The sequence below is a fragment of the Colius striatus genome, chromosome 4 (genome assembly GCF_028858725.1).
Source record: "Colius striatus isolate bColStr4 chromosome 4, bColStr4.1.hap1, whole genome shotgun sequence".
Taxonomy (NCBI): Eukaryota; Metazoa; Chordata; class Aves; order Coliiformes; family Coliidae; genus Colius; species Colius striatus.
The window spans coordinates 73,204,937-73,230,950 of record NC_084762.1 but is presented as its reverse complement, the minus strand read 5'-3'; the positions used below and the strand labels follow the sequence as shown (position 1 = coordinate 73,230,950).

At 48.0% G+C, this 26,014-nt stretch overlaps 3 protein-coding genes across 6 annotated transcripts in view; 1 reads left to right on the top strand and 2 right to left on the bottom strand.

Annotated features, from left to right (window-relative positions):
* Positions 1-10,223: 10,223 nt before the first annotated feature.
* On the bottom strand, positions 10,224-11,183 carry LOC133625376 (collagen alpha-1(I) chain-like). The gene has a single exon (XM_061995890.1). It carries the CDS (start codon positions 11,181-11,183, stop codon positions 10,224-10,226), a length of 960 nt encoding a protein of 319 aa, XP_061851874.1.
* Positions 11,184-11,529: 346 nt separating this feature from the next.
* CCNE2 (cyclin E2) lies at positions 11,530-24,436 on the top strand. 2 transcript variants are annotated; one of them, XM_061994514.1, is made up of 11 exons: positions 11,530-11,571; positions 11,665-11,773; positions 11,960-12,019; positions 14,300-14,451; positions 16,029-16,164; positions 18,774-18,920; positions 20,166-20,261; positions 21,018-21,152; positions 21,921-22,032; positions 22,693-22,847; positions 23,211-24,436. In XM_061994514.1, exons 1-11 carry the CDS (start codon positions 11,558-11,560, stop codon positions 23,310-23,312), a joined length of 1,218 nt encoding a protein of 405 aa, XP_061850498.1. In that variant the 5' UTR covers positions 11,530-11,557; the 3' UTR covers positions 23,313-24,436. The 2 variants fall into 2 exon arrangements, with proteins under 2 accessions (XP_061850498.1, XP_061850499.1); XM_061994515.1 differs by lacking the exon at positions 11,960-12,019.
* INTS8 (integrator complex subunit 8) overlaps positions 24,394-26,014 on the bottom strand; it is a 25,688-nt gene continuing 24,067 nt past the window's right edge. For 2 of the 3 annotated variants that reach the window (XM_061994511.1, XM_061994513.1), the window contains 5 exons: positions 25,806-25,856; positions 25,111-25,184; positions 24,970-25,034; positions 24,833-24,876; positions 24,394-24,660 (listed from right to left, as the gene is read on the bottom strand). In XM_061994511.1, the coding sequence (XP_061850495.1) occupies positions 24,544-24,660; positions 24,833-24,876; positions 24,970-25,034; positions 25,111-25,184; positions 25,806-25,856 (351 nt within the window). In that variant the 3' untranslated portion in view covers positions 24,394-24,543. Of the gene's footprint in view, positions 24,661-24,832; positions 24,877-24,969; positions 25,035-25,110; positions 25,185-25,805; positions 25,857-26,014 lie in introns of those variants that run through there. The other variant, XM_061994512.1, reaches the window with a different exon arrangement.

Genomic DNA, 26,014 nt, shown 5'->3' with positions numbered 1-26,014 from the left:
TTGCTGTCTGGTCTGTTGTGTTGCAGGTTGGTCAAAATCCAAGTGCCTGAGCATCCTGTTCAGCTGTGGCAGGTACAGGTACGGAGTAGCTTGAAACGCCACCTTAGATTTCCAGAGGACAGACTTTGCATTGTTTAGGAAGTTGGTAGCCAGTGTCCCTTGGGAGAGAAGGACCAAGGCTCAACTAGAAGTTAAGCTGGCCACTACTGTAAAAGACAATGTTTCTACAAATATATTGGCATCAAAAGGAGGCCTAAGGGGAATCTTCCCCCTTTAATAGATGAAAAGGGAAACCTAGTAAATAAGGATGAAGAAAAGGCTGAGGTACTTAATGCCTTCTTTGCCTCAGTCTTCAATAATAAAACCAGCTCTTCTCAGGGCACTTGTTCATCAGAGCCAGAAGATGGGGACAGACTGAAGCTGTCTTAGTGCAAGGGGAAATGGTGTGTGACCTGCTGCTCCACCTCAACACACACAAGTTGATGGGGCTGGACAAAATGTAACTGAGGATGCTGAGGGAATTGGTAGAAGTGCTCACCAAACCACTCTCCATCATCCACCGGCAGTCCTGGCTCATGAGGGAGGTCCCAGAGGACTGGAGGATGGCAAATGTGACACTCATCTACAAGAATGGTCAGAAGGAGGATCCTGGGAACTACAGGCCTGTCAGTCTGACCTTGGTGCCAAAGAAGGTTATGGAACAACTCATCCTGAGTGCCGTCCTGAGGCACATGTAGGGTTCAGGGCCAGCCAACATGGCTTTATGAAGGGCAGGTCCTGTTTGACCAATTTAATCTCCTTCCGTGACAAGATGACACACTTAGTGGATGAGGGAAAGTCTTAAGGCCTTTGACACAGTCTCCCACAGCATCCTCCTGGAGAAACTGGCTGCTAATGGCTTGGATGGACCTACTCTGTAGTGAGTCGCAAACTGTCTGGATGGGCAGGCCCAGAGAGTCGTAGTGAATGGAGTTAAATCCAGTTAGTGGCAGGTCACCAGTGGTGTTCCCCAGGGCTCAGTGCTGGGGCCTGTTTTGTTTAATGTCTTTGTCAGTGATCTGGATGAGGGAATTGAATGCACCCGCAGTAAATTCACAAATGACACCAAGCTGGGCTGACATGTAGATCTGCTTGAGGACAGGAAGACCCTTCAGAGGGACCTGGATGAGCTGGATAGATGGGCCAAGACAAAATGCATGAGGTTCAACAAGGCCAAATGCCAGGTCCTGCACTTGGGCCACAACAACCCCAGGCGATGCTACAGGCTTGGGACAGAGTGGCTTGAGAGCTGCCCCAAGGAAAAGGACCTGGATTATTAATTGACAGCCAGCTGAAGGTGAGCCAACAGTGTGCCCAGGTGGTCAAGAAGCCCAATGGCATCCTGGCCTGTATCAAAAATAGTGTGACCAGCAGGACCGAGTGATTATCCCCCTGTACTTGGTGCTGGTGAGGCTGCACCTTGAATACTGTGTCCAGCTCTGGGCCCCTCACTACAAGAGGGACATTGAGGTGCTGGAACATGGCCAGAGACAGGCAACAAGGCTGGTGAAGGGTCTAGAGAACAAGTCTTATGAGGAGTGGCTGAGGGAACTGGGGATGTTTAGCCTGGAGAAGAGGAGGCTGAGAGGAGGAGATATGATCACTCTCTACAACTACCCTTCAGTAGTGAGATGGGGGTTGTTCCCTTCTCCCCAGTAACAAGTGACAGAACATGAGGAAATGGGTTCAAGTTGCAACAGGTGAGGTTTAGATTGGACGTTAGAACTATTTCATGGGGAGAGTTGTTAAGCATTGGAAGGGGCTGCCTGGGGAGACGGTGGAGTCACCATCCCTAGAGATATTTAATAGACATATAAATGAAGTACTGAGGGACGTGGTTTAGTTTAGTGATGGGCTTGGCAGTATGAGATGAGTGGTTGGATTTGATAATCAGCATCTTCATCAATGACCTGGATGAGGGGACACAGTGTTACCCTCAGCAAGTTCACTGATGACACCAAATCGTGAGGACTGACTGATGGCCCAGAAGGCTGTGCTGCCATTCAGCGGGGTCTCGACTGGCTTGAGAGGAACCTCATGAGGTTCAAGAAGGACAAGTGCAGAGTCCTGCCTCTGGGAAGGAACAACCCCATGAACGAGTACAGGCTGGGAATCGAACTGCTGAATAGCAGCTCTGCAGAGAGAGACCTGGGAGTCCTGTTTGATAATAAACTGACCATGAGCCAGGAATGTGCCCTTATGGCCAAGAAGGCCAATGGCATCCTGGGATGCATCAAGAAGAGTGTGGCCAGCAGGTCAAGTGAGGTTCTGCTCCCCCTCTACTCTGCCCTGGTGAGGCCTCATCTGCAGTCCTGTGTCCAGTTCTGGGCTCCTCAGCTCAAAAGGGACAGAGAACTTCTAGAGAGAGTCCAGTGCAAGGCCACCAAGATGATCAGGGGACTGGAACATCTTTCATACAAGGAGAGGCTGTGGGAACTGGGGCTGTTTAGTCTGGAGAAGAGGAGATTGAGGGAAGATCTTATTAACATTTATAAATATCTAAAAGGTAGATGTCAGGAGGTTGGGACATCCCTTTTTTCTATTGTATCTGGCAACAGTATAGGGGGTAATGGGATGAAGCTGGAACACAAAAAGTTCCACTGAAACATAAGAAAAAACTATTTCACTGTTCAGGTTAGGGAGCCCTGGCACAGGCTGCCCAGAGGGGTTGTGGAGTCTCCTTCTGTGGAGGTCTTTGAGACCCACCTGGACCTGTTCCTGTGACCTGATCTAGGTGACCCTTCTTTTGCAGAGGAGTCGGACTAGATGATCTCTAAAGGTCCTTTCCACCCCTACCATTCTATGATTCTATCTTAAAGGTCTTTTCCAACCGTAACGTTTCTGTGATCTTGCCAAAGTGTATGAACACCTAACTGAGATAATGAAGAAGTGGGACAGGCTCTTCTCTAGTGAAGAGCGCCCAGTGAAAGGACAAAAGACAATGAGTGCAAGCAGAAACATGGGAAATTTGTTTTAAATGTAAGAAATAGGCTCACTAGTCTTCTCCATGTTGTTCTTTTGGCTTTTTCTGAAACTGCATGAATTAACTTTTTTTTTTCCCCTCCAGTCATCAGGGATCCTTCATTTCTGTAGCTTTTCAAAGATCACAGAAAATGGCCTTGCAAGGACATCAGCCAGCTGCCTTAGTGTGTTGGATGCAGGCTGCTGGGCTCCCTGGACTTGTATGGGCTGAGTTGTTCTCACTCACTGAACAAACTGGGTGACAAAATGATCCATTTAACTGACAGCAATGAAAGGGAATTTGTGCAACAAAGCATCTGTCTTCCCAGAGCAAGCACTAAGTAAAACCTTTCCTTTTCAAATGTAGATTTTGGAGCTATACATTTATTAAAGCAGCCTTATTAAAGCCTGTGCTGAGAGCTGTACAGTATTCTGCAGGAGAAAGTTTGACCAATTATGCCTGCATAATCATATCCATACAGATAAGCTAACATAGCTATACTGATAGTGTTCCTCTTGGGGGTGCTTAGTTCAGACTTAATGCAGATTTTTTTAATTTAGATTGGACAGTTTCCAAAACATCCTGAACTAGTGTTTTTTAAAACTTTATTTTGCCAAAGCAAGAACATTCATATAAAGAGTCATATCAATGTAACCCTGTTTACTTGAGTTCTTACCCTACATTCTGATTTTCCTGTTTGTATAGTGTACTAATTTACTAATCACTGTTCTTTCTGACACTTAGCACTGATGGAGGCACTCTGTTTCCTCGTGGAGTTGTTCAGTATCTGCTTTCTTTGTCTCCTTTACTTCTTTCGGTGCATGTTTATAACCACAAAAGTATCTCTCTCCACTGTTGAGAGATACTTGCAAGGAGAGTTCAGGCTTTTTGACACATGCAGATCTGACTCATCTAAAGGGCAAGCCAGTGCTGCTGCAGCACTGTTGTTCCCATGATGTGGTCATGATAGATAAGTCTTAGAATAAATGGGACTGAACTGAAACTTAACAGGATGTGAATAAAATTTGGTTTCTCAGCCAGCCTTTTTCTTCATGTAAAATACTGTCCTGGAGCTACTGCTGTATAATTAATACCTCAGAAGTTAATGTTTCTCAATTTGTTCCAGAGTTTTGTGGGCAGATTGATAGTTGGAGACTCAAATATCTTAATGAGGCAGATAACTATACTGTCATTTAATGGGCAAGCTAGCAAAAAGAAAAATAGCCAGAAAAATAAAACCCTGATAAGAGTAACAAGACTAGGCTAGTGGCCAGGAACAGCCTTCAGATCTCAACTTGCAGACATGGGCTGTGCCATAAGTCTATACCTTCTGAAGCGCAGCCTTCACATTGTTGTGTCCAAGCAAGATGATCCAGTCAGTCAGTATAATAAGAAATACAATTACGTTCAAAAATCAGCTTATCTAAGCACTAAAAGAATTGCAAATTCCCTGAAACGAGACTCTGCAGAGAATTAGTAGAAATAATTAGTAGGGGCCTCAGGCTTTTGGGATATGTGGTAATTGCCAACAGCTGTCATTTTTTGTAAGGTGAATAAAAGAGATGAGATTGTGATTAGGAAAGGGGATATTGACATAGGTAAAGGTATCCACTTATCTACTTCCAGCACTGAGTTTCAGCTCCAGCTCCTGTCTGTGGTGTGAGACTGAGGAATAGGAAATGGAAATGTCTTATTAAATGAGGAGTGAGAGAAAATTGACTTCTGTAGCAGGTGATAAACTACCAGGAAGCTCAATTAGTACATACATCTTTACCAGTGTCAGGCAGTTTGTGATGGAGTATTACCTCCTGCACATCAACTTTGCTTTAGAGAGATTCACGATGTACCCTAAACATAGCCAAGATCGGGGCTATGGAGAATCATAAGTCTCAGTCTCCAAGTGATTAAGAAGTGTTTACTACAATGTCTGGAAGCTAGAGCATCAACAGTAAATGGTCTTCACTTGTGTTCTGGGAGGGAAAGTCCTGAGCCCAGGGCCCAAGAGCTGTAGGTTTGATGAGGTGATGTGATTCATCTGAATGAGGAGACACATGGAGACGCATACAGTCCTAGGTCAGAGGCTGAAGTAGGGACAAGAGGAGGTTTTTTTCTGCAGTCAGGTGCTTGCTTCTTCTGGCAGCAGGGGGAAAGACTGTTTCCTAACATGCTGCCCACCTAGGATATCATGGTGAGCAAAAGTTAGTCTATTTTGTTTTTAAAAATACTGTAGTATTGTCCTGATTATGTTCTACATGGCTCTTTTCTATGACTGAAATCCCTTCTTTTTCCCTGCCTACACTTACTTCCCGGTCCAAAAAGGTGTCATGTTTACAGAGCAGGGGTGAAGCGATGCTGGGAAATATGAGGAAGAAATTTGTGTCTTATTATTTCTTTGAGCTGCAGATAGGAGATTCAACACTGGGGTAAGTGAAGATAGACTCAGTGTTTGGCTGTTAGCTACAGGTGATGCTTGCCACTGCAAAGATGCTGTCCTTACTGAGGTGTGACTGTGGGCTTTGTTTAGGAGATCAGCCATATGGATTGTGCGTTAAAGGTGTTTTACCTTTGGTGTGTTAAGTGGGAATTAATATTTATTGTATAATACTAATTATAATATTTATTCCAAGCTTCTTACTGCTGAGGGAGATATATAATCTACTAATGAGAGCTAGAAGGCTCTTTGGTTTGTTTTATGACTGCTGGGAAGTGATGGCATCTACTTCTGAATGCTGGTTTAAAAGGTTGGTAACTCTTACTCTCTCTGCTCCATTCCCCCCCCGCCCCCCACCAAGTGTGCCTTGAAAATATTGTCAGAGGAAATACTTGTGTTGTGCTGTTACAAGTCTGACTTTGAAAATTGTAAGGGAACTGTTAAATTATTCTTGATCTCTACTTGAGGTTTCTTCCTCTGTTACAGAAATAACCCTTAGTACTGGTTACCTTAAGCTGGTCTGATTGTCATAAAGGCTGCTTCTCAATAGCTGGTCATTGCCTATGCTCTGTGTTGCTTGTGTTGACCTGGTGTTCACAGTTATGAGTGAAATGTTTGTTCCACGTTGTATTTTAGCTAACAGGTTCTTAATAACTGTAATATGGTCTCTCACCCCACCAAATCAAAAAAAAACACCCCAAAAACATCTAAAATAAGTAAATCTTGTAAGGTCTTAAAAGTATTCCTTAACGCATTTTAAATTGGATCATGCTTTGTTTCAAAAAGACTCTGAAATGGGGCAAGCAGGAAAGTAGTAGGATATTATAGTTCCACTAGAAAACAAGGGGTTTGAAATCTCAGGGTTTCAAATTGTCCCATGTTGTTCAACAGAAAAAAACATTACAGTTTGGGAAGGCTGCAACTTCCTACTAAAGGATTCCTCTTCAGGAGAGGTCTAAAGGCTTTAATGGTGCTTTGCTTAGGTTATGTAGCTGGAGCCATTCTGCAATAAATAAGCTTAAAATTCCTCTCAAAACCAATGAAGTTCATCCACACAAGAGTCCTGGAGCAGGTTTTTTCCCTTAACTAAGTTACAGAAGAAAGTCTAGCATATAAGTGAATGCCCATAGTGGAGCTGGGTGAAAATATTTATAACAAAATACTGCTCCCTTCCTTGAGAACAACCATGTGGATTTAGAAGCTCTGGGAAAATGGCAGTATTAAACACACTCAGTAACTAGATTGATCCTCATGGCTTTTGATCTGTGCCCCATAGATCACTGATAGGCTCTGGACTCCTTCAAAGAGGGATAACCAAGAAAAGCAACACCAGCTGTGTAAGGAAGGTCCTGTAATTCCCACCTTTCTAATGGAGTTCACAACTTCTCTAGAATGTATCTAGAAGTGGTAATTAGGAAAAAGAAAACCACTAGACTAATCTGAAAGGACTTATCAGATCCAACACAAATCATAGAATCATTGTGGTTGGAAAAGACCTTTAAGGTTAAGTCCAACCACTAACTTAACACTGCCAAGCCCATTACCAAACTAAACCATATCCTTTAGCCAGGGAGAAGGGGGTCTTACCCTGCAGCCAGTTGCTTATTGTTTAGTAGTTGTAGTGTATTTTTAGAAGATTAAAAAAAATCTTCTCTCTTACACTCATTCTCTCTAAAGAGTCATCCACATAATGAATGAGGATGTACTGTATGTTAACTGACTTGGAAATGTCCCAGTGTGGACTAAGTCACTTTAGTTTTATTGCCACATCAAAAGGTCAGCATGTTAGCTTGCATTAAAATAATAATTTCACTGTCTGCAGCAGGAATTTATTACACACTACTTTCTGAGTTCTTTTTTCTGTACTGCTGAAAACCCATTCATGGCAGCCTGACCTACTCAGTTTTTAGCTGCTACTCACTTCTCAGTATCTACCAGTGCCGTGGAATTTATTCCTGGTGCACCAAAGCTGCTTTGTTGCTTAGAGGCTGGCTGCCACCAAACTCTAACTTGACATCTGTGAGGGGTGGAGGTTTCTTAGGGAAAAAAAAATTGCTTTTTCTCTCCCCTTTTGCTAGCCTCTTCATCAAGTTCCAGTTGGTTTAACAAGTTGGCTATAGAAGGGTTTCAAGGTCAGCAAGTCAGTTAAAGGCCTGAGGTTAGAGTTAGGTCAAGTTTGCCCAAACTCAGGAGACCATCTTCTTTCTGAAGCTAGTGGAGTGAAAGATACACTTCCAGACAGCAGGATGTGTCTTATTGGTGGACTTCAGTGGAAATCAACTAGCAGAGCTACCCGAGTATCTACTTCAGGCATCCCAAATCATGACATGACTTTGACTTCTTGAAGTGAGCTGGTGCAACAAAGGCAGTTGACAAAGATCGTTTCTAAGTGCCAGTGAACTTGAACAGATGACAGTGGTTTGTGGATTTTTTTTTTAAACTTTTGAACCATAACTCAATTTTCTCATGACTTTCTCCATGATAATGACTGGAACGGACACTTTGCAGAGCTGAGTAGGCTGAGTGGCTGCAATGTCCAACTTCATGCATTTGTTGTGCATGCTGCTTTACTTGAAGTTTGCAGGACTCATTGTCCCCACTCCATCAGGTGCTGTAAGCACTCACAATTGAGACATGGCCCTTGCTGACCAAAATTTGTGGCCTGTTAAACTGTTGTTAGTGACCCTACTATCACATCTCTGCCTTTGGTGGTCTGCACTGTCTTTTCTCTTGCCCTTTAAAATGACAAAAGCTAGGAGAAAGTAAGCAACAAAACCTTTCATTCTGAAATGATATATATTTGGAGGTGAAAAATATGTTTACTCTTTAATAGCTTTACACTTGGGGAAAGAAAAAGCAGAAGTGAAAAGATGTTGATGAGGTGGATTTACTTGAAGGCATCTGCATCTTTGTGCTGTTTTGTGGCATGTGTGCTCTGCACTGCAAGGCAGGAGAGGAGAGGGAAAGTATCACTTGTTTCTCATCAACAAAATGGTTGCAGGTGCTCTGCTTTGAGGTGAGAGAGGTGTTTTAAAGAAAAGTATGTGTTCGAAGCACTGCTAAGTACCTTGTACTGTGAGGTTTGGTTGCTTTTGGAGTAGTGTGGGTTTTGCTTTTTTTCCTGAACATTTGTTAAGAAAACTTCACACCACCCTTGGGCAACGTGACCCAGTGACTGGGAGGCATGCCTAGCACTGAGGGTGAGCTCCAGCATCCTCTCCTGATAGAGAAGGGCATTTGGGGGCGGGTGCTCCCATGGGACTCGATGGCAGCAGTGGGGGAGGCCTGGCTGACAGTTGTGGAAAGCTGCTGGGTAAGGGACAAGGCCGTCCACGGCAAACTATGTGCTGGGGAGAGGCTCGTTTTCTCCGGGGCTGAATTTCTCTGCGGTTAAGTGCACGGCAAAAATGGAGAGAGAGAGAGATGGGACCCCAGGGAAGGTTTGGGACGTTAAGGCTCGGGTCCCTCGCGGCAGAGCCGGGCGCCTTCGTGGGGCGCAGCAGGGTGAAGGCTGTCCTTCTGTGGTGAGAAGCGAGCCGGGCGGCGAGTGACATCCCCCGCGCGGGACGCGCGGTGTCCGTGGGCTGGTGCCTCACCACGGGCAGAAGGGACCTTCCGCCGGGGTGTGCGGGTTGAGCGCCCCGCCTGGCACGCTCCTCGATGGCGGGCGCTGATGGGGCGGCAGGACGCCTCGGCCGGCGGGAGGAGCCGCCCGCCCTCAGGCCGCGGCGGGGGCGGCGCGGGGCGCGCGGCGCGGCCGTGTTTACATTCCGCCGCCCGCTGCACGTTGCCGCTGAGCGCCGCGCTCCCATTGGCGGCGGCGGGCGCCGGCCCCGCCCCGGGGCGGGCGGGCTGCGGCCCGCCGGCAGCGCGGCGTGAGCGGCGCGTGGGGCCGCCGGCAGAGCCGCCCCGCCACGGCCCGCACCCGGGACTCGATGCAGCGGATCGGGATGACGGTGCCAGAGGCGCCCCGCCAGCAGCGCCCGGGTGGAGTGGGGGAGAGGGGCGGCGGGCGGGTATCTCTGTGGCAGCCCTTTTCCCGGCACTGGCCGCCGCGCTCCCGGGACGCCTCCGCCGAGAGACCTGGGGCGGGCGGGACTCGGGGGTGTCCAAGCAGCAGCGGCGGCGAGCTGGGGAGCTGGTGGGCCTGTGGCGGCCCCGCGGCAAAGGGGCGGCGCTGGGGCGAGCGGGGCGCGGGCGCTGTCGGAGGGCGGGCGGCCGGCAGGCGGGGGAGCTGTCTGCCGCCCTCGCACATGCGCAGCGCGGGCCCGGGCCGCGCTATATAGCGACTTGGCGCCGGCGCCAGCTGAGCAGCGCGGCCCGGGCGGCGGCGGCAGAGGTGCGCGGGGCGGGAGTGGGGGGTGGCGGCGGGAGAGGGTCCCGCCGGTGGAGATGGAGGGTGGCTGTCGCGACTGCGACGATAATTATGATGGGGGTGGTGGTGGTTACGATGGTGATGATCGTGGTAGTAGCGATGGTGATGGGTAATGATGGTAGCAGTGGCGGTACCGGTACCGGCAGACCCGGTGCCGGTGTGATGGGTGCAGTCGCGGCCGCGAGGCAGCGGCCGGGAGAAGGAGCGGTGAGGCGGGCTGCCCGCCCGGCATCGTTTTGGAGGGAGAGCGTCTGAGGAAAGCTGGGGTGAGGGGCTGATGGATGACCGCACGCACCCCCATCAGCCCCAGTGGTGTCCTCCCGCCCGGGGCAGGGAGCGCGGCGGGCACTGCGGCGATGGCCCGGGCGGGCGCGGCGGGCCGGGGTGTCGGCGGGAACCCGCCATCGCTTTTCCCCTTAGTCCCTCCACCCCACGTCGGGGCCGCCCAGCGGTAGAGAGCCCCGTGGGGCTGGCGGGAGGCGGGCTGCGGGGTTTTGGAGGGAGACGGGCGCGATGGGGGCGGGGAAGCCGGCCGAGCCGCTTGGCGGGCTGACCCCGGTCGCCGTCCCGCGCCGCACGCCCTCACCCCACACTGGCCCTGGCGGGTCCCAGCTTCCCTCGCTCTGGCCTTCAAGACAGGGGCCTGGCGCGGAAGGTTCCTGGCGGGGACGCTGCCCTTCGCAGCCCCCGATGCCCGCGCTGCCCCAGCCCGCGCTGTGGAAGCGTGCCCTGCAGAGGGAGAGTGTCCTGGCGGCGGGGGCAGGGCGGTGTGATTGCCCCCCGGTGCGAGGGTGCCGTGCCGGCAGCCCCTCCTTCCCCTTCAGGTTTTGGAGGGAGCCTCCATAGCGGCAAGGCGGGAGCGCGGGAGACGGGTGCCGCGGTCCTGCTCCGCTCCCTGCCCCCTCACGCGTCCCCTCAGAGTCCCTCAGCTGTGGCGGCTCGGGGGGCAGGCGGCGGCTCGGCTTCTTTTGGAGGGAGAGCGAAGGCGGCAGCGGCGCTGCCACCCCTCTCCGTCCCCCCGGGCTGACCCCTGCCGCGCCCCGGGGCTGGCCGAGGCTCCCCCCGGCCCGGCGCAGCGCAGGCCGCCGCCTCCCCGCTCGCTGCAAATTGGCGCGGAACCGGTGCGGCGGGAGCGCGGGCGGAGGCGGGCGGGCGGCTGGCTCGGCTCTGCACGGCACGGCCCATCCCTGCAGGTGTGGGGGGCCGGCGGCGAAATCGCCCTGCAGGGAGCCGCAGCACCGGCAGAAAGTGTGTCTGTGTGGGTGCCTGGTGGCTGCGGCGTGCGGGGTGTAGAAGGGAGTAGGGGGGGAGGTCACAGCCCCGGGGAGCTCCAACGTCCTCTTTCGTGGGAAATATCCCCCACGCCCCCACATCATTTTGTGTGGGAAATATCCTTTTACAGCTACCCTCCGTGCCCCGGGGCTAGACGAGCCCAGCTAGCTTGTGCCAAACTGGCCACTGGCATATGTGGGCATCCCTGTGTAGCCTGCTTCAGCAGAGTAACCCCCCAAAAGGACATGGAGCTGTGTGTGATTATATACTACAGATACCACAGATGTCTTCTGCTCAGGTGTTCCTCTAACCAGCAAAATATTTGTGCCTTTCTCAGTCGTATAAACACTGTGGCTCTTATGATGCCTATTTTGCGTCTTATGCAAAATAAAGGACTTGGTCCTAGCTTCTTGAGGGTACATTGACTGAGCCAGTGTTCTTTCTTTGATCCAGGTAGAGAGCTTGCAACCCAAAGAAGATGTCAAGACGGAGGTAAGCTGTTAGCATTGTAATTCACCAAGCTTATCTGTATTCATCTAACAACTGCTGCTCTCCTAACCTCTAGTATCTTTTTGCTCTTTGCAGTAGCCGTTTGCAAGCCAAGCAGCAGCAGCCACTGTCATGTCAAGAAGAGTCTCCACAAGAACTACAGGCATCAGAACATCTCCAGACTAGAAAAAGGAGAACAGTAGAGGTAACTGATTTGGGCGATTTGAGAAGTTTAATAATAATTCTGCAGTGCATTTGGATGGGAGAATCTTTATTCTGTGGCATTAGAGTGGAGTTAGAAAGTGAGGCAAGAGTAGCAAGGTTTTCCTGTGGCTTTAGAAGTGTTTGTGCTGGTCATCATCAAGTTATTGATGTGTGTCTCTCTTCTCAGCAGGAGATCAAGAAAAGAGAAGATGGGAAAATAGCTAAAAAACATCAATATGAAATTAAGGTAAATCAATCCTGAATACTGGTTCAAACTGTGTGAGGGAGTCCATCAGGTTTACATTGGTGGATGTGCAGTTGTGCCTTCCATGCTAGAAAGTATTGGGTAGGGGAAGTTTCTACCTTCAGATATTAAAAAATTACGGGAGCTCAGTACCTTAGCATCTTTTCCATATGTTTTCACTTTTTTACTCATAGCTGTGTTGCAGATAAAGGGTCTTTCAATGTGGAAACCACTAAACAGTAAAGTTAGGTATAAAAATGAGAGTAAAGCCAGGTATTTCAGAACAGTACCATCTGCAGAACAGGTAAGGCCTGGAGACAAGTCTCAACAAGATCAGTGCACTTGTTTTAACTTTAGGTGTGGTTTCACGGCCATTTAGTGAAGAAGACTCATAACCATGTGGCCCCTCTTTACTTTCATTTAACAGTTCTTTTGATTCTTTAAATAAGTTTAGGAGTCTGTTTTAACTAACATAGGCTACCCCTAAACCAAGTGAAGGACTTCAGAGTTGCTTATTTTAAAATGAATTAGTAAAATAATGTAACTTTCTCTTGCAGTCTTGTTTGCAGTTACTTTGTAAAACAAATGACACTAGCAGCTATGGTGAAGCAAAGCTTGTGATTGTGAAGTTGTCTTTGCAGACTTAGTGTAGGGAAAAACACTGTGTAAGTACATCAGCCGTACCTGGGGTGAAACCGTGGGTCACAACTTACCTTTACCGAAAAGATGGGTATCCCGCTCCACTGCCTTTCCTTCCTTGATAGCTGGCCATGCACTCCATCCCCTGCCTTGCTCCATTTTTTGTCCTCTTCAAATGAAACAATATGCAGGTTCAACTTGCTATTTGGCACTACAAAATAAGGGGTATGACTTGGGCAATGAGAGTCACAAGAGAGAAGAAGCAGCAGCGTCTCCCTCTTGTAGCTATGTGCTGTTAAGATCAATCCTGTTGGAATATGTAACTTCACTCTTAGGGTACTTAAATCCAACTATGAATAGGTTTAGGTAAGCTAAGGAAATCGCGTGTAGTTTGGCTTACAAAACAGCTCTTCAGGAAAAGTTTCTGTGTTCAGGGGCAGGTGTTGCCATTCTTTGTGAATGGAATCCCCTCTCACTTCACAGAGCAAAATTAAAGGTGTCTGTCACCATTTTGAAGGCTGTCAGCCATTACAGCATTGCCTGAATGCTTTATGCACCCATTACCTCCTTGGACTGGTTATGTACAACCAAATAAGTAGCAGTGAAACAACTGACAAAGTAATAGACAATTCCTTCTCTGAAGCTTTCTCCATGAATAACTTTGCACTCTTCACCTTTTGAGTCATTTCATTCTATATTTGGTGGCCATCAGAGGGCCACTGAGATGATCAGGGGACTGAAGCATCTTTCTTATGAGGAAAGGCTGTGGGATCTGGGACTCTTCAGTCCGGAGGAGACTGAGGGGAGACCTCGTTAACACAAGTGTTTAAAAAATGTGTGTCAAGAGGGTGAAATGGCACTTTTTTTTTTTTTTGTAGTGTCCAGTGACAGGATAGGGGGTAATGGACAAAAGTTGAAACTCAAAACTCACTGTTCAGGTGATGGAGCCCTGGCACAGGCTGCCCAGGGAGGGTGTGGAGTTTCCTTCTCTGGAGGCTTTCAAAACCCGCCTGGATGCATTCCTGTGCGACCTGATCTAGGTGGACCTGCTTCTGCTGGGGGGTTGGACTGTGTATGATCTTTAGAGGTCCCTTCCAACCCCTACCATTCTGTGATTCTGTGATATTTGGCATTGGCAAGCTGTGAGAGATAGTTCACAGCTGCTGCTTGCTCAGTGGGTATCTAGCTCTGGAGCTGAGATGGGTGGCTCCTCTCTGGAGTGCTTAATTGGAAGATAACCAGTTGCTGAATTTCCACTGAGAGACAGTAGAACCCCCACCCTCTCCTTTCTTTTCCCTTTGAGTAGATAAGTAGATAGGACCAGCAAGCTAATGTTTTAGTAGCAGTGAGTACCTTTGCCTTATGTACTGTAACTGAGCAATGGATGAGTTACTTGTGGGTTCAAAAGTCTTCCTCAAAGCTGAGTTTCCCAAACTTATCATGTTTGTCTTTACGGGTTCTATCTTGACTATGAAAGACTTTGCTGGCATTTAATCTCTTTCTTGGTTTCAGTACTTGAATCTATGCTGAGGTCCAGAAAGACTTAACACATGTTACAGATAGTGTTTTTGTTACTGTAATCTCTAACCTTTCTTGTTCTCAGAGTAAAACCAGCACTTAAAGAATCCCTCATTTATGTTGCAGAGTTGTTGGCCACCCGCAATAACAGGCGGCATCTCACCTTGCATCATTATTGAAACGCCTCACAAAGAGTCAGTAACCACTGACTTCTCCAGATTCAAAAAGTACAGGTTCAGAAACCTCTTCATAAATCCATCACCTTTGCCAGAACTCACGTAAGTTTACCTGGTGCACCAGTTGGTGTTTCATCAAGTCTGCTGGACTACTGTAGTAAAGTATGTTGTTGTGCTGTGTTTGTATACAAGTGGGTAGTAGTCAACCCATACCTCTGCTTGTCTCCTTAAAAATGGACAAATATGCAAATAAACTTGTGGCAACATTGCTGCCCAGGAAGCTTACTGATGCAGTGCAGTGTGCTTGGTGCAGTCACAGTTGTAGAACGTTTCCCTTCTGCAGGGGGATAGATTAGCTGACTCAATTGGACTGTTCAGTTTCTGAACTTCTCAGCCATTCAGGTGTGTTAGATGAGCACACACTGGTTGTTCTTTCTGTCAGCCTGGTGTTTAATGAAAGAGTTGTTAAATTTACTGTAGTGCATTAGGGAAGACTGCTGAGGTGAGTGGGAAGAGAAGTGTAACATGGAGCATTACTTTAAGAGGCCCTTTCCTCTTTGTTCTGGCCAAAAGCACTGGGAGATGCTGCATGGTGATGTTTAGCCCCAGTGCAAAGCGATGGGTCTCTCACAATCTGTTCACTGAGTTTCACACTCAACTGCTCTTCTGCCATGTTGCTCCCAAGCCAGCTGAACTGTGCTTGAAACAACAGGGTGCTGTTCTCTGGACCTACCAAACCCCATTTGTGGGTGTGCTGGAAAGCTTAGTGCAAAGCAGGTTTTAAAAAAATAATAATAAAACCGCTGGTGAATGAGGGAGTCTCCTGCACTCCTTGAGCAAGGGGTGGGAAACTGCTGAATCCCAGTCCCGATTGATAATACACTAACCATGAGCCAGCAATGTGCCCTCGTGGCCAAGAAGGCCAAAGGCATCCTGGGATGCAACAAGAAGAATGTGGCCGGCAGGTCAAGGGAGGTTCTACTCCCCTCTACTCTGCCCTGGTGAGACCTCATCTGGAGTCTTGTGGCTTCTGGGCTCCTCAGCTCAAGAGGGACAGAGAACTTCTGGAGAGAGCCCAGCGCAGGGCCACCAAGATGATCAGGGGAATGGAACATCTTTCATACAAGGAAAGGCTGCAGGAACTGGGGCTGTTTAGTCTGGAGAAGAGGAGACTGAGGGGGGATCTCATGAATATTTACAAGTATCTAAATGGTGGGTGTCAGGAGGTTGGGGCAGCCCTTTTTTCTATTGTATCTAGTGACAGGACAGGTAATGGGATAAAGGTGGAACACAAAAAGTTCCATTTAAGCATAAGAAAAAAACTATTTCCACTGTTTAGATGAGGGAGGGCTTTTACTTTCCTTATGGGGGAGTGTTTGGTCCTTATCTTGCTCTGTGAGCAGCCACCTAATTAGGTAAAATAGGGAACTGATTTTATGTGCAGCTTTGGGATGCATTTTGTATTGTGCTGCCTGTTCTGCAAAGCTGGACTTGCTGACAGCCTTGGCAAGCTGCTGGTGTAAAACATTCCAGGTATAACCTGCAGCTTTCTATTTACCATAAGGATCTTTTGGTATGTAGGTCTTGTTCCTGAATATCTGTAACAAATAATGTTTTTATACTCCTTTTGTGAAGGTGCATGTGTACTTAACAATACTTTGTGTAACTTTGTTCCACAGCTGGGGAAATTCCAAAGATGTCTGGCTCAACATCCTGAAGAAGGAGAGCAGATACACTCATTGCAAGCATTTCACATCGCTACATTCTAGTTTGCAACCTCACATGAGATCGATACTGCTGGACTGGCTCTTAGAGGTGAGTTCTTTCGGTTATTTTGCCTTGTGTTAGGCCCGTGAAACAGGCAGATAACAGCACAGCTTTGATGTAAAGATCTAATAGCAAAATGTATGATAATAAGTGCCAAATCCAGCATGCAACAAAAGGCTTCTGAGTTACTTGGTGAGCTACGTACAGGCCTTCTCCAGCAGGAGACGCTGACCCTTCCCCACAGGGCAGCAAGCAGTAGTGCTTCATTTTTGCTTTTGCCATGCTACTTCCTGCAAAGGGGAAAAATCTTGAGACACTCATAATTGAAATGGCTGTAGGTAACCTATGGAGTTCTAACTTCACATCTTAGGCATTATCTAAGCCATGACACAACTGCATCTGTACTGAGGATGTGAGTTACCACCCTGACCCTCTCTGCATCAAGAGCTCTTAGATGTTAGCTCCTGACACTATTTTCTGACTTATTAGTGACTTCTTAATTCTATCCTATGATGAGGGCAAAAGAAAGCAGTGCATTATTGGCTGACTTCTGAGAGCTCATGGTACAGACAGCTTCTTGTTTGGAAAGGATTACAAATCATATTCCAGCTTCATGGCTTTACTTCAGACTATTCCAGTTGTCAAATGAAGTGGAAGCTCTCCAGCCTGGCAACCTCTGTGAAGGAACATTGGTATTGTAAACAGAGAGCTGTCTTCTGGAGGCGTTTCCAAGAACTCTGTGTTGGGCATGTTCAGCCACCACTGCCAAAAGCAGCGTTGGGCTTGTGCAATCCTTGCCCAGCATCAGAAGGGATCTTGCAGGTTTACCAGGTCCTCAGGGGCACCATAGCTGCCGGGGGGAACACTGCTGATAGCAGGGAATCTCAAGGGAAAGGTTTGGGGGTTTATTCTTAAAAAATAGGGTCTGACTGTAAGAACTACTCCAACTGTGTACTTGGCTGCTTCCTCCAACGTGTAACTTGCATAGCACCATTACAGGGGGCAGTTGTTACTTTTTAAAAAAACCTATAAATCTTTAACTCTTAGGAAATTGTCAGCAAAAGCAAAATGTCAGTGAGGGCCTTGTTGAGTTCAATGGCTCTATATGCCGCAGCGGATTAAAAACCGGGCAACTTTGAGACGACTTCAGCGGCCCCTAACACTGTCTTCTGGAACATCACAACTGAGATGCTATTTAACGTGACAGCGTGGTAGTGTTTAGGCAGTACACTTTCACAGGAACTCCTCCATTTATTCCTGAGTGAGCCCCATCTGTACATTTTTCAGTTTGCAGGAGATGTCAATAATATCAGTCACACAGCAGCTGGCAAATATTGGATCAAGCCTAAAGGAGTGAGCTGTGGTGTTGCTACCAACCAGCTGTGTTTTTGATGGTCGGGAAGGGTTTTAATTTGCAAAGGGGCTTTCAACCTTATCTTAAGAAACAGCTAGTAGTAGTGAGACTTTATTCTGACTTTATATCCAAAGTGAAGTAATAGAGCACTTGTGATCTGTTTCTCGGGTCTTCTTTCCTGGTGGCTGTACACAGATCGCGAGTACTGTACAGATACCTAACTAGTCTCTAGTTGTGGGAGGGATACAGAGCTTGGAGAAGCTAGAGCTGTGCAGCCCCACCCCAATCCAGCTGGAGATGAGAGGAAAAAGCAAGTGCCCGTGTAAGGTGCCTGGGCAGGCTCCTCTCATTTCTGTGGCACTGTGGTACAAGGCTGTGCAAGTGTTGGATCTGTCCCTACCAGGGAAGCATGTGGGGCAGGCGCCTGCCTGGGGAGCTGTGGGGTCAGCAGCCCTGGGGCTAGGGCAACGCTCCCACCTCACCAGCACGGCCCCTGCCAGCAGCAGCTCCCATTCTTGGCTGCTGGAGAGCCACAGGCCTCAAGTCTTCCAGTGTCTCTCCTCTACAAGGAGTACAGGCAGGATCTGCTCGATGGCTCCAGCTTGAGCTCTGAGCCCAGAGTATTCTTAATCAAGCAAACTACTGGGCCTTTTTTGCTGGTTTGGGATGTTTTTTTTTAATTCCCTCCCAGTAAGGCTTTCTTGTCTCTGTGGGAAATTGTTTGCACTCACTTGTAGGGAAACTGGATCCCATTTCATTTGGAAGAATTCTGCTCTGTACGTATGTTAGTGCATCATGGACAATCTGTTTAGGTGGGCACATCAGGAGTGCCACATACTAACCACTGCATCCTAACACATGGTTTGTGATGGCTTGTGTTGTACTATTACAAATATTATAGACTACTTACAAATATTTGAAAGGTGGATGTCAAGAGGATGGGGCAACACTTTTTTCTGTTGTCTCTTAGTCATAGGACTAGGGGTAATGGAAAAAAGCTGGAACACAGAAAATTCTGCTTTAAACGTAAGGAGAAACTACTTCACTGTTCAGGTGAGGGAGCCCTGGCACAGGCTGCCCAGGGAGGGTGTGGAATCTCCTTCTCTGGAGGTTTTCAAACCCATCTGGGTACGTTCCTATGTGACCTGATCTAGGCTTTAGCAGGAGGGTTGGACTGGATCATCTCTAGAGGTCCCTTCAGACCCCAACCATTCTGTGGTTCTGTGATGAACGTTTGAATACTCTGATGTGTGTATGTGGTTTGATAATAGAAAACTGATGGATTTTTTTTTTCCTGTTGCAGGTGTGTGAGGTGTATGCACTCCACAGGGAAACCTTCTACCTGGCTCAAGACTTTTTTGATAGATTCATGTTGACACAGAAGAACATTAACAAGAGCATGCTTCAACTCATAGGAATTACCTCACTGTTCATTGCCTCCAAACTTGAGGTAAGAAGCTCTGATACAGGGAGGAGGATGTGCAGTGTGGAATAGCTAAAAAGACAGCAGTGACATAATTATTTCTTTTTTCTGAGTGTTTTGGGCTTGGTGGTGTGTATACGACACTGAAGGTCAGAAGGGGAAGTTTATTTCTCTCCCTCATCTGTGCGTATGTCAGCCTCTTGGAGCACAGTCTTGGTGCTCCCTTTCGTCAGCAGCAGGGAAGGAGGCCACGAAACTTAAGAGGGATGCAGATACGCTAGGAGTAGTTCTGTTTTGGTGTGTCTTTTTCCAAGTACACAGCAGCTGGCAAACAATCTCAGGAATGGGCATGGGACTTGAACAAAAGCAAGCCTAAGTTTCAGACCGCGTGTGTATCAGGCTGACAGCCCTGTAAACCTATTTAACAGAGTTTCGGTGTTTTTTCAAGTGCAGTGATGGTGATGCCTTGTGTAGACTATACCTCTATGAGCCAAGGGCCTGTGTTTTGCATAGTGCACAGTAGGAAAACTTGAGATATTCAGTTTCCACACTTGGAAGCCCCTGATCTAGCTGCTGTTCCTAAAGCCAAGGTGGTGTGCTATGAGCAGTTGTCTGTCCTAAGGAAGTGTGGGGGCACCAGGCCATGGAGCCAGCTGGTAGCAAAGCAGTTCTGTGGGCAAGTTCTCTTTGCCTAGCATACCTACCTACACGTGGCCTCAGCTGCTGTGACAGGCTTGGCAAATTCCTTTTAAGAGTGTCTGCGCTGTGGGTGTTGCTAGTCACAGTTGCTGTGGGGTTTTCTCTCATCTTTGAGGGTTTTTTTTGTGTTTTGTTTTGTTTTTTAAGTCTGTGACTGCATTGAGCAGTGATGTTGCAGGTGGCCTGAGCCAGCAAGCCGTTTCTAAGGCAGCTGTGTGCTGTAGAAGAACCAAGGTGGGGTATGGTTTTGCATCAAAGAGGAAGGGCTGAGTGGAAAGCTATGTCAGTGAAAGGCTGTTCTGATTGCTTGGGCAGCATTTATTTCCCCAAAAGTGCTGCAATAAATCTATTGTGTTTTGCAACAGATAATGTGCAGCCTAGTGGTTTTTAGTATCTCCTCATCCTGTGTAAGTTCTAAGTCACTTCCTATAACAACAAAAAACTCTGTTCTGGCATAGCAATGTTAATATTTCAGTACGGACTGAAGAGCAGTTGCCAGTGCAGAAAAGGCTTGAGCTTTATCTAGAATTGTAAGGCACTCTAATGTTCATTTTCCCCCTCCTCACTTTATAGGAGATCTATGCTCCCAAAATACAGGAATTTGCTTACGTCACTGATGGTGCTTGCAGTGAAGATGACATTGTGAGAATGGAACTTATTATGTTAAAGGTAATAACTTTGCTATGTTTCTAAGTGATGGCTAAAAGACTGTCCAGCTGAGCCTTGTGTTTGGATGCTACTTATTTACTTAAAACCAGAATATGTTTCGTATGTCCCTGTTTCTGCAAAGCAATGAAGACTTCATTGTGTGGGCAGTGATCTCTGAAGCCCCTGGCTGGGGTGAAGTGCCCGTCTGTTAGAGAGGGATGGATTTTTCATGCTTGGATGAAAGTAAAGGCTTTTCACAGGTAGAGCCAGCCGGGGCAGACCAGGAGGCTGGCGCTGGAGTGACACTTGCCAGGGTCCTTTACTGAGAACAGGGGCCTCCAGGAGAGCCAGGTGAAGATCTGACTCTGCTCAGTGCTCACCCTGTCAAGAAGGACCTGTCTTGGCCATCACAGAGCTCCATATACTTTTATTCTTCTGTAATGGATGTGAGCTGCAGGTTCGGGCAGCTGGTCTGAGGGGGGAAAACACTCCCACTGCCCACCTTCTGAGGGGGAAGCTACGGCAGATCCAGCTGCACAGGTGTAGGGCTATAGATACCCGTTGATGTTGATTGTAATACAGCCTGTCCAAAAAGTAGTGAGAGCCTAATCTAAAATGAATACACGTACTTGAAACTGCACATCATCTTTAGTGTAGTTTGAGGATTGGTGACGTAAGCTGAGCAAACCCAGCAGGGGAGGCATGGGAAAAGAGGTCAGAGCCCAAAACTGTCAGTGCGTGGTTCAGGGTGCTTAACTTTGTGTTCAACATCTGCAGGCTTTAAAATGGGAACTCTGTCCAGTGACAGTCGTCTCTTGGCTGAACCTCTACCTTCAAGTGGATGCTCTGAAGGATGTTCTGAAAGTGCTGCTACCTCAGTATTCTCAGGAGAAGTTCATTCAGATAGCGCAGGTGGGTAGTGAGCTCTGTCACACAGTGCTTTTTGGAGGGATTGCCAGCACAGCTGAACATTATGTCTCAAAAGGCACTCAAGAATGCTTTTCCCGGTTTTACCTCAGCTGTTACTTTGTTAAGGAATGTACAAGTTTGTGCTGCTGGTACTGGCTTTTGGGGACAAGCTCATGTAGCGTTCTCAGTGCCCCACCTCACCTATTTTTCTGTGCACTGGAAAATTCCAAACCCATCTTGTGTTTTTAATTGCTGCACTAGAGTGTTCTGTACGCAGCAGCAGCGCTGGCAGGAGAGTGGGTGAGTGGTGAGGCTGGGGACCATGGGCTGCCTGTGGCTGCAGTGCCTGTAGCAGTGTTTCTCTGCAGTGGCCTGGAAGGTCGGCTGCGGAGACCTTTGGCTGTTTTGAAACTGCTGTGGTGCAGTTTTACGGGCTCTTGGTGTGTCTTGGGGCGGCTTTACTGAAGAGAAGGCTGGTCTAAGTCACCAGGCTGCTGGGTGTCTCTGCTGAGAGTGTAAAGGCGCACTTTAATCTGTCCAGGCAAAATGTTGTGCATATTACTGATAAAAAGTGCAAATGTGTTTGCACCACTGCTCTGTGAGACCCACTTTCACTGCAGCTGGTGCCAGAAGTAAATGAGCTGCAGGCAGCCGATGCTGCACCTCTCAGCTATCTTCCTGTGCCTGGCTGCAGGAGGGCGGCTGCTGTGGCAGCTGCTGAGCCAGGCTACAGTAGCATCTTGTTAAGTCTTGTAACTCTGATTTCCTCAGCTCTTGGACCTGTGCATCCTGGACGTGAATTCTTTGGACTTCCAGTACAGAACACTGGCTGCGGCAGCACTCTGCCACTACACCTCCATTGAAGTAGTGAAGAAAGCTTCAGGTGAGAAGCCTTGTGACGCTTGGGCATGTTGGGCAGGGAATTCTGGCAGCTGTCACAGACCTGAAGCTGCCAACAGCCTGTGGGTTTACCAGGCTGCCAAAGAGCAAAAGCTACCTTGACACCCAGAGTTTGTTCTGTTCTGTCAGGTTTCTCCACACCCCCCTCCAGTTTCGCTTCCTTCCCACCACTATTTCAGATGTTACAAAGACCAGAGAAAGAAGAAAATGCCTTTAAAAGGCAGAGCCTTTGCTAAAGGAATGAAGCAGAGTGATCATTCTTGCTTTTGGGTCAACACTGCTCTGTAACTTCCAGTTGGTTTGGGAATCATTAGATAGATATAATTTGGCTTCTTTTTCCATAGAAGACTTGTGACAACAGTGCATGTTTTTACACTGTGACCCAAAAGCCTGTCTTCAAGGTGAACAAGTCCCTTCAGCCTCCCCATGTGTGCAACAGGAACCCTTCTGGCCAGGGGAGGCCTGTGCTTGCCCTCCCCAGCAATGACGTGCTTAAGCAACAAGCACACGGAGACGCTGGGAGAACACTTCTGAATTTGTATTTGCAGTGTTATTTGTCATCCTTTCTAAATTTAGGACCATGTTGGAACACTGTACAACTCCTTGATGGTTTCTGAACACATCACTATGTCCTACCCTCTAGGTTTGGAGTGGGAGAGCATTTCAGAGTGCATGGAATGGATGGTTCCCTTTGCAAATGTGGCCAAAAAGATCCCAGTGAAGCTGAAGAACTTCAAGAAAGTTGCAGCAGAAGATCGACATAATATCCAAACACACACCAATTACTTGGACATGCTGGTAGGTGGTTCGGGAGTGTGTTACACCCCTCGGAGACAGCTAAGGGTGGTCAACACCTTCCTGCCCTCACCCAGTGTGAGTGGCAGTACCTGACAGTCTGTGCCTGGCTCCTGCTTCATGACCCTATAATCTAGACCTGTTTTACTGTAACACTGGCAGGACAGAACCAAAGGCTTGGGTTCCAAGTAGATAGAATCTTTACCTTGCTGTGCAACATCACCTTGCTTTGTTATTCAGTATCCTAACTAACTCTGCTTCTACAGTTCAGGTACTATAGTGTGAGGAAGCCCAGCCCAGTACTAGTGAAACAGAATAGAACTTTGTTACAGCTCTTCACTGTCCTCTTCCTCCCCCAACACGCAGGAAGAAGTTAATAATGGAGTAGCAGCTACTGCCCCTGGTCAGTTATCACCTGTGACAATAGGAGGAATCATAACCCCTCCCAAAAGTACAGAGAAGAAATGAAATATGGACAACAGTCACAAACACTTTCAGAAACAGGTCTTGGTGCTTCAGAACACGACCCCCCTCAAGGTAACTCAGGCTCTTTACTGCTCTTCAAGACTTGGGAAAGAAAAGCCTCGGAGCAGCAGAGGGAACACCAGTGTCTTCCTACAGACTGGACAAGTTAGACCAAGCATCTCCCCAGGCTGTCCCAGGAGCCTGGGCTACTTTGGTTCCTTCTCAGACACAACTTAGTTTAACTCTGACCATTCCTAACTAACTTATGAATTTTTAGAACTTTTTTTAAAGGGCTGAGTGGAGGTTTGTCCACTCAGCTGTCAGCCTTGCTTCAACTTGGGCTAGTGCTACACGCGACCTCAAGGGCAGCTTCTACCGATCACCTCCTCTGGACCTGTTTTCTTCCCTTCCTGGGCCAGGCTGGAGCTCAGTGTGGTTCTGGGCCCTGGGGGGCCAGGCTGCCCTCTGCCTTGCACTGGCTCCTTGGGGGGCTGACAGGGGTCAAGTGGCGCTCCAGGACGTGTGTCTCGCTGACCCTGGGCAGTGGCAGAGGCCTGTCTGCCACTCTCCTGGAACTGGGAAGAGCAGAGCCTAGCTGGAAGGGCTACTGCCCCACAGCACCCAGCCACTTACCTTGCAGCAACAAGGAAGGCACCAAGAACTGCAGAGGATATGGCCAGAAGCAAGCTACTGGTGCTCTACAACCACTCCCTGCCTAGGAACAGTATTTTAAACTGTGGAGCTGTCTTTTGTCAGTGTTTATAAACAGCATTAACTACTGCATTTTCCTTGGAATATTCACTACCTCTGACTCACTTCTGTGATGAAGGGACAGTCCTGGAAAAGATTCCTGTTGGTGGTCTCCTTCCTTTCATGATGGCCCTGGAGGTGGGGCACAGGGAGGAGCAAGTTTGAGATGACCCAGAGCAGTCCCAGAAGCTGCACGAGAGAATTGGTGCTCCCTCCTCCACCTTACCGTCAGGTCACCCTAACTTGGCAAACTTGAAGTCATGTTTTCAAACAAGCCATGTGGAACTAGCTGAAGTTGCTTCCAGCCTTCTGTACAGTTTGTAAAAATAAGGGGTTTATGATAAGATTTCATTTATTTCTAAAAACAAAGCTACTGGACTGTAAATGTTGTAAAAAAAATTAAATGAATTTACAAAATAACAACCACCTCGTGGAAGGTATTTTTTCCACTGCCACACATTTCTAACAGGCGCCCAGCTTTAGCCTAGAAGTACAGTTTTGCCATTGCTTGGAGAAACTTCTTTTTCCTCCTCTGGGCAGCAAGCTGCAGGACCTCCTCCGGGTTGCTGGCATTCAGCTCAGTCTGACCAATGGCTTTGATCTGGAAAGAACAGAGGAGATGGTGCTGGAAGCAGCTCCTCAGGCAGAGTGAAGCCCCTCCAGCGCCAGGGAGGGCTGGAAGAGGCTCTGCTACTCCCCCAGCAGCCCCAGCAGCACCCATGCTCCACGGCCAATTGCCCAGTCAGGCAGCCCCCAGCCCTGGCTGCACTTACAGCTATCTGCCGCTTGTCCGTCTCGCCTCGCTTGTGGTGGAGATCTGAGTGTGAGTCAAGAAAAGGCACTCGGGTGGGGGAAGGGACTGGCTCTGCCCATGCCCATTTTCTGCAGGGGTGTTCTAGTGAAAGGATACAGGTCAAATACTCCAAGATGGTGACATCCCAGATGTACTCGTAATAGGAGTCCATGGCATCGTGGCTGCCAGAAAGCACAGGTCAGGTTAGTCACAGTCATCACTCGTGCAGCTGCATTTACTCCCTGCTCTAAGCTGTACCTGTTTTGTTCCTGCAGTGCCTTGAATGCAGTTTTATAGTCCACTTCTCTGAGGAACTGGCACAAAATGGCCACCTGGAAGGCAAAGCTCACAGTGACTGGGACAGCCTGAATGCCCCAGGCTGTCACCCCAGCAGTCTCCTCCTCTTCCCAGGCTCCTGCACTGCAACAGCACACACAGCTCGTGCCCAAATACCAACACGAGCAGCTAAGAGTAAGAAAATACTTTCTATTCACAGCTAAAGAGACTGACTCAGCTTCCAGGTTTTAAATGCCCTTGAGTAACTTACATCACAGCCTAACAAAAGCCTTGTCACTTCTTGGGCATCAACCACCCCCCTTGAACACCACTGGCCATGTAAGGTTATCCTGAAGAACAGGGACAGGTTCCCACCACCACCCCACAGACATTACACCAACTACAAAAAAATGCCTTTTTTTTTTTTTTGTAAAGTGTGTAGCCTAAGAAAAATGGGACCCAAAACTTCCAGACTTTCTATTTTTTACATTTCCACGGACATGTTTATTTGCTCATTAATTTCCATCCTTGGGGTGTCCTAGAAGCAACAGTAACACCACCAAAGTCTGCCTTACAGCACCTTGCACTCACAAGGAAAGCTGCATGAGGTCTTACATGTCATAAAAGTCCCCTTTTTTAACATCAACATGTTTATAAACAGAGGTTTCACTTCTTACCTGGGTGTGACAGTTGAGTAAAGAACAACACTTGATCATTCTTTTTATCACCTGCAGAATGGTCAAAAGACAAAACACAAGTTTTGAGATGCCAGTACTGGAACACAAACAGCAATTTCCATTCTTTTTTAAATACAAAGGAGCAGCAAAACAGCCACCCATGTTCTCACCTCCCTGACACCTCCTGGTGTTTGGCACAGCCACTGACC